Source organism: Heterodontus francisci, chromosome 5 (assembly GCF_036365525.1).
Source record: "Heterodontus francisci isolate sHetFra1 chromosome 5, sHetFra1.hap1, whole genome shotgun sequence".
NCBI classification, from domain to species: Eukaryota; Metazoa; Chordata; class Chondrichthyes; order Heterodontiformes; family Heterodontidae; genus Heterodontus; species Heterodontus francisci.
In genome coordinates this window covers 88,725,936-88,739,306 of record NC_090375.1, presented here as the reverse complement: position 1 = coordinate 88,739,306, position 13,371 = coordinate 88,725,936, and the positions used below count along the sequence as shown (strand labels likewise).

The window sequence follows — 13,371 nt, the reverse complement described above, 5'->3', positions numbered from 1 at the left end:
GCATTTGATAAAGTGCCACATAACAGGCTTGTCAGCACAATTAGAGCCCATGGAATAAAAGGGACAGTAGCAGATTGGATATGAAATTGGTTGAGTGACAGGAAACTGAGACCAGTTGTGAATGGTTGTTTTCATACTGGAGGAAGGTACATAATGGGGTTCCCAGACGTCGGTGTTAGGCCCTCTGCTCTTCTTGATATATATTAATGAGCTAAACTTAGGTTTACAGGGCACCATTTCAAAATGTGCAGGCGACCCAAAACTTGGAAGTATTGTGAACTGTGAGGAGGATAGTGATAAACTTCAAGAGGACATAAACACGCTGATGGAATGGGTGGACAAGTGACAGGTGAAATTTAATGCAGAAAAGTGTGAAGTGATTCATTTTGGTTGGAAGAACTGGGAAAGGCAATACAAAATAAAGGGTATAATTCTAAAGGGATTGCAGGAGCCAGAGGAACATGGGGGTATATGTGCTCAAATCTTTGTGGCAGGGCAAGTTGAGAAAATGGTTAATAAGGCATACAGGATCCTCAGCTTTATAAATAGGGGCACAGAGTAGAAGAACAAGGAAGTTACGATAAACCTGTATAGAACACAGGTTGAGCCTCAACTAGAGTATTGTGTCCAGTTCTGGGCACCACATTTTAGGAAGGATGTGAAGGCATTAGAGAGGGTGCAGAAGAAAATTCACGAGAATGGTTACGGGATGAGGAACGTCCTGCAGGGGGAGTTTAGGGAGCGAGGTAGAAAGTTAAAAGACAGGAACTCTAGGGTTGTAATCTCGGGATTACTCCCTGTGCCACGTGCCAGTGAGGCTAGAAATAGGAAGATAGTGCAGCTCAACACGTGGCTGAACAGCTGGTGTAGAAGGGAGGGTTTCAGATATCTGGACCATTAGGATCTCTTCAGGGACAGATGGGACCTGTACAAGAAGGACGGGTTGCATCTAAACTGGAGGGGCACAAATATCCTGGCTGTGAGGTTTGCTAGTGTCACTCGGGAGGGTTTAAACTAGTGTGGCAGTGGGGTGGGAACCAGAGCAGTAGGACAGCAAGTGAAATAAATGAGGGGGAACTAGTAAATAAGGCCAGAAAGACTAAGAGGAAGCGCAGGCAGGGAGATGTTGCGGGGCACAGCGGGACTAGTGGTCTGAAGTGCATTTGTTTCAATGCGAGAAGTATAACCGGTAAGGCAGATGAACTTAGAGCTTGGATTAGTACTTGGAGCTATGATGTTGTTGCTATTGCAGAGACTTGGTTGAGGGAAGGACAGGATTGGCAGCTAAATGTTCCAGGATTTAGAAGCTTCAGGCGGGATAGAGGGGGATGTAAAAGGGGTGGGGGAGTTGCATTACTTGTTAAGGAGAATATCACAGCTGTACTGCGGGAGGACACCTCGGAGGGGTTGTGCAGCGAGGCAATATGGGTGGAGCTCAGGAATAGGAAGGGTGCAGTCACTATGTTGGGGGTTTTCTACAGGCCTCCCAACAGTCAGCGGGAGGTAGAGAACCAGATATGTAGACAGATTTTGGAAAGATGTAAAGGTAACGGGGTTGTAGTGGTGGGTGATTTTAACTTCCCCTATATTGACTGGGACTCACTTAGTGCTAGGGGCTTGGATGGGGCAGAATTTGTAAGGAGCATCCAGGAGGGCTTCTTGAAACAATATGTCGAGAGTCCAACTAGGGATGGGGCTGTACTGGACCTGGTATTGGGGAATGAGCCCGGCCAGGTGGTCGAAGTTTCAGTAAGGGAGCATTTCGGGAACAGTGACCATAATTCCATAAGTTTTAAGGTACTTGTGGATAAGGATAAGAGTAGTCCTCGGGTGAAGGTGCTAAATTGGGGGAAGGCTAATTATAATATTAGGAACTGAAGAATTTAGATTGGGGGCAGCTGTTTGAGGGTAAATCAACATCTGACATGTGGGAGTCTTTCAAACGTCAGTTGATTAGAATCCAGGACCACCACGTTCCTGTGAGGAAGAAGGATAAGTTTGGCAAGTTTTGGGAACCTTGGATAACGTGGGATATTGTGAGCCTCGTCAAAAAAAAAGGAAGCATTTGTAAGGGCTGAAAGGCTAGGAACAGACCAATCCCTTGAGGAATATAAAGACTGTAGGAAGGAACTTAAGCAAGGAGTCAGGAGGGCTAAAAGGGATTATGAGAAGTCATTGGCAAACAGGATTAAGGAAAATCCCAAGGCTTTTTATACGTATATAAAGAGCAAGAGGGTAACTAGGGAAAGGGTTGGCCCACTCAAGGACAGAGAAGGGAATCTGTGTGGAGCCAGAGGAAATGGGCGAGGTGTTGGGTGTCTTGCAAAGCATTAAAGTAGATAGGTCCCCAGGGCCTGATGGGATCTACCCCAGAATACTGAGGGAGGCAAGGGAAGAAATTGCTGGGGCCTTGACAGAAATCTTTGCATCCTCATTGGCTACAGGTGAGGTCCCAGAGGATTGGAGAATAGCCAATGTTGTTCCTTTTGTTTAAGAAGGGTAGCAAGGATAATCCAGGAAATTATAGGCCGGTGAGCCTTGCGTCAGTGGGAGGGAAATTATTAGAGAGGATTCTTTGGGACAGGATTTACTCCCATTTGGAAACAAACGAACTTATTGGCGAGAGGCAGCATGGTTTTGTGAAGGGGAGGTCGTGTCTCACTAATTTGATTGAGTTTTTTGAGGAAGTGACAAAGATGATTGATGAAGGAAGGGCAGTGGATGTTATCTATATGGACTTCAGTAAAGCCTTTGACAAGGTCCCTCATGGCAGACTGGTACAAAAGGTGAAGTCACACGGGATCAGAGGTGAGCTGGCAAGGTGGATACAGAGCTGGCTCTGTCATAGACAGAGGGTAGGAGTGGAAGGGTGCTTTTCTGAATGGAGGGATGTGACTAGTGGTGTTCCGCAGGGATCCCTGCGGGACCTTTGCTGTTCGTAGTATATATAAATGATTTGGAGGAAAATGTAGCTGGTCTGATTAGGAAGTTTGCGGACGACACAAAGGTTGGTGGAGTTGCGGTTAGTGATGAGGATTGTCAGGATACAGCAGGATATAGATCGGTTGGAAACTTGGGCGGAGAAGTGGCAGATGGAGTTTAATCCAGACAAATGTGAGGTAATGCATTTTGGAAGGTCTAATGCAGGTGGGAAGTATACAGTAGATGGCAGAACCCTTAGGAGTATTGACAGGCAGAGAGATCTGGGCGTACAGGTCCACAGGTCACTGAAAGTGGCAACGCAGGTGGATAAGGTAGTCAAGAAGGCATACGGCATGCTTGCCTTCATCGGTTGGGGCATAGAGTATAAAAATTGGCAAGTCATGCTACAGCTGTACAGAACTTTAGTTAGGCCACACTTAGAATATTGCGTGCAATTCTGGTCGCCACACTACCAGAAGGACGTGGAGGCTTTGGAGAGGGTACAGAAGAGGTTTACCAGGATGTTGCCTGGTTTGGATAAACTCTGATTGTTTTCACTGGAACGACGGAGGTGGAGGGGTGACATGATAGAGGTTTACAAAGTTATGAGCGGCATGGACAGAGTGGATAGTCAGAAGCTTTTTACCAGGGTGGAAGAGTCAGTTACTAGGGGGCATAGGTTTAAGGTGCGGGGGGTAAAGTTTAGGGGGGATGAGCGAGGCAAGTTCTTTACACAGAGGGTGGTGAGTGCCTGGAACTTGCTGCCGGGGGAGGTGGTGGAAGCAGGTACGATAGCGACATTTAAGAGGCATCTTGACAAATATATGAATAGGATGGGAATAGTGATACGGTCCCCGGAAGTGCAGAAGATTTTAGTTTAGGCAGGCATCAAGATTGGCGCAGGCTTGGAGGGCCGAATGGCCTGTTCTTTGTTCTTTGTTCAGTTATGTGGATAAATTTGAGAAGCTGAGTCTGTTCTCCTTGGAGAAGGCTGAGAGTAGATTTGACTGAGGTGTTCAAAATGATGAGTGGTCTGGACAGAGTAGATGGGGAGAAACTATTCCCATTGGCAGAAGGATTGAGAATCAGAGGACACTGATTTAAAGTGATTGGCTGTATAAAATGCTAGTTAGACCACCGCTGGAGTACTGTGTACAATTCTGGTTACCATACTATAGGAAGGATGTGATTGTACTGGAGAGGGTGCAGAGGAGATTTGCCAGGATGTTGCCTGGGCTGGAGCATTTCAGCTATGAAGAGCGACTGGATAGGCTAGGTTGTTTTCCTTAGAGCAGAGAAGGCTGAGGGGGTGGGGGGGCGGTGGGGGGGTGTGCGGACCTGATTGAGGTATACAAAATTGAGGGGCATTGATAGAATAGATAGGAAGAAACCTTTTCCCTAAGCAGAGGGATCAATAACCAGGGGGCATAGATTTAAGGTAAGGGGCGGGAGGTTTAGAGGGGATTTGAGGAAAACGTTTTTTTCACCCAGAGGGTGGTTGGAATCTAGAACACAGTGCCTGAAGAGGTGGTAGCGGCAGGAACCCTCAAACATTTAAGTATTTAGATGAGCACTTGAAATGCCATAGTATACAATGCTACGGGCCAAGTGCTGGAAAATGGGATTAGAATAGATGGCCAGCACGGACACGATGGGCCGAAGGGCCTATTTCTGTGCTAAATAACTGACTCTGGCAAAAAGGCGACAGAAGGAAAAACGTTTATACGCAGCAAGTGGTTAGGATCTGGAATGCACTTCCTGAGGGGGTGATGGAGGCAGATTCAAAGAACAAAGAACAAAGATAATTACAGCACAGGAACAGGCCCTTCGGCCCTCCAAGCCTGCGCCGATCCAGATCCTCTATCTAAACATGTCGCCTATTTTCTAAGGTTCTGTATCTCTTTTCTTCCTGCCCATTCATGTATCTGTCTAGATACATCTTAAAAGACTCCATCGTGCCCGCGTCTACCACCTCCGCTGGCAACGCGTTCCAGGTGCCCACCACCCTCTGCGTAAAGAACTTTCCACGCATATCCCCCGTAAACATTTCCCCTTTCACTTTGAACTCGTGTCCTCTAGTAATTGAAACCCCCACTCTGGGGGAAAAAGCCTCTTGCTATCCACCCTGTCTATACCTCTCATGATTTTGTACACCTCAATCAGGTCCCCCCTCAACCTCCGTCTTTCTAATGAAAATAATCCTAATCTACTCAACCTCTCTTCATAGCTAGCGCCCTCCATACCAGGCAACATCCTGGTGAACCTCCTCTGCACCCTCTCCAAAGCATCCACAACCTTTTGATAATGTGGCGACCAGAACTGTACGCAGTATTCCAAATGTGGCCGAACCAAAGTCCTATACAACTGTAACATGACCTGCCAACTCTTGTACTCAATGCCCCGTCCGATGAAGGAAAGCATGCCGTATGCCTTCTTGACCACTCTATTTACCTGCGTTGCCACCTTCAGGGAACAGTGGACCTGAACACCCAAATCTCTCTGGACATCAATTTTCCCCAGGACTTTTCCATTTACTGTATAGTTCACTCTTGAATTGGATCTTCCAAAATGCATCACCTCGCATTTGCCCTGATTGAACTCCATCTGCCATTTCTCTGCCCAACTCTCCAATCTATCTATATTCTGCTGTATTCTCTGACAGTCCCCTTCACTATCTGCTACTCCACCAATCTTCGTGTCGTCTGCAAACTTGCTAATCAGTCCACCTATACTTTCCTCCAAATCATTAATGTATATCACAAACAACAGTGGTCCCAGCACGGATCCCTGTGGAACACCACTGGTCACACGTCTCCATTTTGAGAAACTCCCCTCTACTGCTACTCTCTGTCTCCTGTTGCCCAGCCAGTTCTTTATCCATCTAGCTAGTACACCTTGGACCCCAAGCGCCTTCACTTTCTCCATCAGCCTGCCATGGGGAACCTTATCAAACGCCTTACTGAAGTCCATGTATATGACATCGACAGCCCTTCCCTCATCAATCAACTTTGTCACTTCCTCAAAGAATTCTATTAAGTTGGTAAGACATGACCTTCCCTGCACAAAACCATGTTGCCTATCACTGATGAGCCCATTTTCTTCCAAATGGGAATAGATCCTATCCCTCAGTATCTTCTCCAGCAGCTTCCCTACCACTGACGTCAGGCTCACCGGTCTATAATTACCTGGATTATCCCTGCTACCCTTCTTAAACAAGGGGACAACATTAGCAATTCTCCAGTCCTCCGGGACCTCACCCGTGTTTAAGGATGCTGCAAAGATATCTGTTAAGGCCCCAGCTATTTCCTCTCTCGCTTCCCTCAGTAACCTGGGATAGATCCCATCCGGACCTGGGGACTTGTCCACCTTAATGCCCTTTAGAATACCCAACACTTCCTCCCTCCTTATGCCGACTTGACCTAGAGTAATCAAACATCTGTTCCTAACCTCAACATCCGTCATGTCCCTCTCCTCGGTGAATACCGATGCAAAGTACTCGTTTAGAATCTCACCCATTTTCTCTGAGTCCAAGCATAACATTCCTCCTTTGTCCTTTAGTGGGCCAATCCTTTCTCTAGTTACCCTCTTTCTCCTTATATATGAATAAAAAGCTTTGGGATTTTCCTTTAACCCTGTTTGCTAAAGATATTTCATGACCCCTTTTAGCCCTCTTAATTCCTCGTTTCAGATTGGTCCTACATTCCCGATATTCTTTCAAAGCTTCGTCTTTCATCAGCCGCCTACACCTTATGTATGCTTCCTTTTTCCTCTTCAGATGTGGCTTTCAAAGGGAATTTAATAATTATCTAAAGAGAAGAAATTTGTAGGGCTCCAGGGAAACAGTGGGGGAGTGGGACTAGTGAGTTGCCCTTGCAGAGAGACAGCATGGACACGAAGTGTCAAATGGCCTCCTTCTGTGCTGTAACCATTCTATTAAAAAGCAAACCAAGCACTATGGTTTATTTCTAGAAGAATAGAATTGAAAAGCTGAGAAGTTATGTTAAATCACTTTAAATCACTTAAAGTAGTGTGAACAGTTCTGGTCTCCATATTGTAAAAAGGACATAGATGCACTGGAGAAGGTACAAAAGATGATTTTATTAGAATGATGCCAGAACTGAGCACTCATACCATTCAGAAAAGGCTGGAACTTTTTTCTAAAGAAAGAAAGACGGTGGTGACTTGATAAAGTCTTTGTCTATATGTCTACTCTATCAAACTCTTTCATAATTTAGAGATGTTTCCACTTGCAGGCAAGACCAGAACTAGGGACCATAAATATAGGATAATCACTTATAAATCCAATTGGGAATTCAGGAGAAACTTCTTTACTCAGAGAGTGATTAGAATGTGGAACTCACTACCCCAAGGAGTAGTTAAGCAAATAGTATAGATGCATTAAAGGAAAGCTAAGTAAGCATATGAGGGAGTAGGGAATAGAAAAAACCATTGGGGTTAGATGAGTTGTGGGAGAATGTTTGATGCATAGACCTGTTGGGCTGAATGGCCAATCTCGACAAACAAATTTCTCTGCAGCACCTGTGGAAGAGCCTGTCACTCTAGAATTGGCCTTTATAGCCACTCCAGGCGCTGCTTCACAAACCACTGACCACCTCCAGGCGCGTATCCATTGTCTCGAGATAAGGAGGCCCAAAAGAAAAAAAAAAGAAAGACCTGTTGGGCTGAATGGCCATTCAGTGCTGTTAATTCTTTGTATACATCTTGTAAGACTGATATCAAGTGTAAAGGTTTGTAGAATTGTACATAATATTCTGAAAGTCAATTAATGTTTTTCCCAATCTTTTTTCAGGTCTATTACTGTCATGTGTTGTGCTTGTATTATCCCAAAGAGCACTCTTCAGACTGTATGTGTTTGGCTGCGTTGTTCTACTTGCTGCAACTTCTGTACTCGTGAACTACTACACCACGCTCCACATAGATTTCTACAATGCGTACTACTCAGCAGTGTTTGGGATGCAACTGTTACCACGCAACGGCCCAACATTGTGGTTGGCCCTTATTGCAGTTCAGCTTACAATTGGCATTGGGTATGCAACATTACTGAGCATTCCATCAGTGTTTTCTGCATTGACCATGGTAAACTTCTTACTGCCGATACTAGGCCTGGCCTTGGAGTTACCAGAAGACATTCAGAATCTGTTAGTTGCCTTTTCAGGCATGTATATAACAGCACAGACTGTATTTTATATAACTTTGAATTTAAAATGGTTTTATTATACAATAAGATATGTTTATTTGCTGGTACGGCACATGTATCGTATATATGGATTACAAGTTATTGTGGAGGACACGTGGAAGAGGATTCGTTTTCCTGATGTACTGAGGGTTTTCTGGTTGACTCGGCTAATGGCACAGGCCATTATTTTAGTTTATGTTGTTAAAGTAACACAAGATGATTCAGAGAACAAAAGCTATTTTATTTCCTGGAGTGATTGCTGGGAAGTGCTCTGCAATCTCATTATAAGTGGGTGTGACTCAACGTTGACTGTCCTGGGCATGAGTGCAGTCATCTCATCATTAGCACACTACTTGGGACTTGGAATCTTAGCCTTCATTGGATCTACAGAGGAGGAAGATAAACGCTTGGGGTTTGTGGCTCCAGTTTTATTTTTCATTTTGGCTCTGCAGACAGGTTTGAGTGGACTGGAGCCTGAAGAAAGACTAGTTCGCCTCAGTCGCAACATGTGCCTTCTATTGACTGCAATCCTGCATTTCATTCATGGAATGACGGACCCTGTGCTGATGTCACTTAGTGCCTCCCATGTTTCCTCCTTCAGAAGACACTTGCCTGTTCTCATGGTTTCCATTAGCCTTTTCATTCTTCCAATTGTACTCAGCTGCACCTTGTGGCAGGTCCACACACTGAACACCTGGCTGTTTGCTGTGACAGCATTCTGTGTTGAATTGTGCTTAAAAGTAATTGTTTCCCTCACTGTGTACACTTTGTTTATAATTGATGGATACTACAATGTGTTATGGGAAAAACTAGATGATTACATTTACTATGTTCGTTCAACAGGCAATGTTATTGAGTTCATTTTTGGAGTGATAATGTTTGGAAATGGAGCTTACACAATGATGTTTGAATCGGGTAGTAAAATTCGTGCCTGTATGATGTGCTTACATGCTTACTTCAACATTTATTTGCAAGCTAAGAATGGATGGAAAACATTTATAAACCGGAGGACTGCAGTTAAGAAAATTAACTCCCTGCCAGAAGTAAGAGGCAACAGCTTGCATGATATTGGTGATGTGTGCGCAATTTGTTATCAGGAGTTCACCACTTCAGCACGCATCACACCTTGCAATCATTATTTCCATGCCCTTTGCCTGCGCAAGTGGTTGTACATTCAGGATACATGTCCCATGTGCCATCAGGGAGTGTACATTGAGGAAAACCAGAGTGAAAGCACAGTATTCGTCAATAACAATGGAAATGTTCCACAACACCAACCAGTGGTAGAACGCTTGGTGGTGGCGGCTGCTGCTGTTGATGCTGACAATGATCTCAACGAAGACAATGACAGCATTGAGTATGATGAAGAAGAATGGGTAACTCAAAACGGCAATGCAGGAATGGAGGACGAGTACCTCGATGATGACACAGATGCAAGTGATGAGTGAGCTTGATGAATGTTTGTAGAGATATGTTGCAACTTTAAAAAAAAAAGACTGCCAATCAAACATCAGGGAAGAAAGTGATTTTTTTTTTCTTTTGCTTAGGTGATTGTTCAAAGTTATGTCAGACCAGTGATCAGAAGGGGTTAGGAAATGAACTAAATTCCACTTATCACTGAAGTGCAGAATAGACAAAGCACAACAGCTGTGAAAAGACACTGGTTATGGACAAGTAATGGTTTTCAGCCAACTTATTTATTATGACCTGCTGTTGTACTGTTTACCTCTTAAGTATTGCTGACCTCTTGTTCAACCCTAAAATTTGTGTATACTGTACATGAAATAAAAGTTTGACTTACATAAAATTCTTGTTTTAATAAAGTTGCTGGGTGTGTTTGACATCATTAAGTTATATGTGATGTAATTAATACCAGCATCTTGTTTTAATTTTCCTTCCTTTTCTGAAATGAGTGACCCTGTCTGAGTTACAGCTCCACAGAAAGCTGCCAGGTACCTCATCCAGGTGATCTTCTTTCTGTGTGGGTTCTTTCTGTGTGGGCTTGGATGGTAAGTGTTAGTGAGCTATTCAACAAGCCTTATGCCAAAAAGCATAACATAATGCTCAGAGCAGCATTTAGAGTCACTTATAAAATCACTTACAGCACAGAAGGAGGCCATTTGGCCCATTAAGTCCATGCCAGATTATCTGCATGGGCCTATAAAACCAGCAGAAGAGACAGTACTCCCTTTCAAAATAAAAAAATGATTAACATGCTGTTTCTCTATCAATTTTTCTTTCCCTGTGGTCAGTACTGTCCTCTAAGCCATGTGTTCTCAACTGGTTATCCATTGACCCTTGCGTGTACACAACATTTCAAGGGATCTGCCAAAAATAAATTCCTATAGCTACTGTAGGAATATCCCTGAATGACAGCAGGATCTCCTGTGGAAACTGTTGCTTGGCCTTAAAGGCTCATGATCATTAGTCTGCCATGTTGTCAAGGAGACAGTGAAGGAATGGCGATATAGGTCCAAGTTAGCATGGTGTGTGTGGCTTGAAGGGGAACTTGCAGGTGGTGGTTCCCATGCATCTGCTGCCCTTGTCCTTCTAGGTGATAGAGGTCGTGGTTTTGGAAGGTGCTGTCGAAGGAGCCTTGGTGAGTTGCTGCAGTGCGTCTTGTAGATGGTACACACTGCTGCCACTGTGCATCAGTGGTGAAGGGAGTGAATGTTGAAGGTGGTGAATGGGATGCCAATCAAGTGGGCTGCTTTGTCCTGGATGGGGTCGAGCTTCGAGTGTTGTTGGAGCTGCACCCATCCAGGCAAGTAGAGTATTCCATCACACTCCTGACTTGTGCCTTGTAGATGGTGGACAAGCATTGGGGAGAAAAGAGGTGAGTTACTTGCTGCAGTATTCCCAGCCTTTGACCTCTTGTAGCCACAGCATTTGTGTGGCTCGTCCAGTTCAGTTTGTGATCAATGGTAAACCCCCAAAATGTTGAGAGTTTGGAATTCAGTGATGGTAATACCATTGGACAGCAAGGGGAGATGGCCATTGCCTGGCATTTGTGTGGCATGAATGTAAGTTGCTACGATTCAGCCCAAGCCTGGATGTTGTCTGGGTCCTGCTGTATCTGGGCATTGGCTGATTCGGTATCTGAGGAGTTGCGAGTGGTGCTGAACATTGTACGATCATCAGCGAACATCCCCACTTCTGACCTTATGATGGAGGGAAGGTCATTGTTGAAGCAACTGAAGATGGTTGGGCCAAGGACACTACCCTGACGAACTCCTGCAGTGATGTCCTGGGACTGAGATGATTGACCTCGAACAACTACAACCATCTTCCTTTGTGCGAGGTTGATTCCAACCTGCAGAGAGGTTTCCCTGATACCCATTGACTCCAGTTTTGCTAAGGCTCCTTGATGCCATACTCAGTCAAATGCTGCCTTGATGTCAAGGGCAGTCACTCTCACCTCACCTCTGGAGTTCAGCTCTTTGGTCCATGTTTGGACCAAGACTGTAATGAGGTCAGGAGCTGAGTGGCCCTGGCAGAACCCAAACTGAGCAGGTTATTACTGAGCAAGTGCCACTTGATAGCACTGTCGATGACCCCTTCCGTCTCTGTGCTGATGATCAAGAGTAGACTGATCAGAATCACAGAATCGTTACGGTGCAGGAGGCCATTCGGCCCATCTTGTGGGCACCAGTTCTCTGAAAGAGGAACTCATTCAGTTCCATTCCCCTGCCTTCTCCCCGTAACCCTGCACATTCTTCCTTTTCATTTAACTGTCTAATGCCCTTTTGATTGCTTCAATTGAACTCCACTGCACTCTCAGGCAGTGCATTCCCAACCTTTTGCTTCTCTTACCAAATACTTTAAATCTGTGCCCTCTTGTTCTTGATCCTTTCACGAGTGGGAACAGTTTCTCCCTATCTACTCCGTCCAGACCCCTCATGATTTTAAATACCTCTATCAAATCACCTCTCAGCCTTCTCTTCAAGGAAAGGCTCCCTCTTGCAACTGTGGCAGCAGCTGGCACTGTGTGATTACACCTGATGGCACAGGAGGAGGCCATTCAGCCCCCTGGATCTTGATACACCATCAATTAGATTGCCGCACTATCGGAGGGTCAATACTGAGGGAGCGCCATACGATCGGAGAGTCAGTAATGAGGGAATGCCGCACTGTCGGAGGGTTAGTACTGAGGAAATGCCACACTATCGGTGGGTCAGTACTGAGGGAGCATTGCACTGGCGGACGGTCAGTGCGGCGCTCCCTCCGTACTATCGGAGGAGTGGTTTCTTCATTCAGTTAGATCGTGGCTAATGTGTAACATAACTCCATTTATCGGCTTTGTTTCCGCAGCCCTTAATATCCTGAATATCGACCTCAGGTTTGAATTTTTCAACTGGCTCCTGGCCTCCACAGCTTTTTGGGGGAGAGAGTTCCAGATTTCCACTCCCTTTTGTGTGAAGTGCTTCCTGACGTCACCCCTGAACGGCCTGGCTCTAATTTTAAGTTTCTGCCCCCTTGTTCTGGCCTCCACCGCCGCCACCCCCGCACCGCAGCCCCCACCCGGCGCCACCACCGGAGGAAATAGGGCAGATCAAGTGAAACGATCAACTCCTTTGATAACGGCGATTATATCACCCTTTCAGCTTCCAAATTTAAGGGAGCACTGTGAAACCTAAGTAACAGAAAGGGTTGATGAGGGTAGTTACTGAGTTCTGGAATGCACTACCGGAAAGGGCAGTTGATGTGTACATCAACTTTCAAAAGATGTTTGATAAATGCCACATAATCGGCTTGTTGGCAATATTGAAGCCAATAGTATTAAATTGACATGCTGTTCTCACTTCGTTAGATACAGGAGAAATGCCATGAACAACAGATGCCCCTCTACATTGCTTTCATTGATTTCACCAAAGCCTTTGACCTCGTCAGCAGACGTGGTCTCTTCAGACTACTAGAAAAGATCGGATGTCCACCAAAGCTACTAAGTATCATCACCTCATTCCATGACGATATGAAAGGCACAATTCAACATGGTGGCTCCTCATCAGAGCCCTTTCCTATCCTGAGTGGTGTGAAACAGGGCTGTGTTCTCGCACCCACACTTTTTGGGATTTTCTTCTCCCTGCTGCTTTCACATGCGTTCAAATCCTCTGAAGAAGGAATTTTTCTCCACACAAGATCAGGGGGCAGGTTGTTCAACCTTGCCCGTCTAAGAGCAAAGTCCAAAGTACGGAAAGTCCTAATCAGAGAACTCCTCTTTGCTGACGATGCTGCTTTAACATCTCACACTG

General features: G+C 45.2%; 1 protein-coding gene across 1 annotated transcript in view; it reads left to right on the top strand.

Moving 5' to 3' along the window:
• Window positions 1-9,942, top strand: part of rnf139 (ring finger protein 139) — a 41,727-nt gene extending 31,785 nt beyond the window's left edge. The window contains exon 2 of the mRNA XM_068031743.1: window positions 7,733-9,942. Coding sequence (XP_067887844.1) covers window positions 7,733-9,567 — 1,835 coding nt within the window. The 3' untranslated portion in view covers window positions 9,568-9,942. The remainder of the gene's footprint in view (window positions 1-7,732) is intronic.
• Window positions 9,943-13,371: the final 3,429 nt, after the last annotated feature.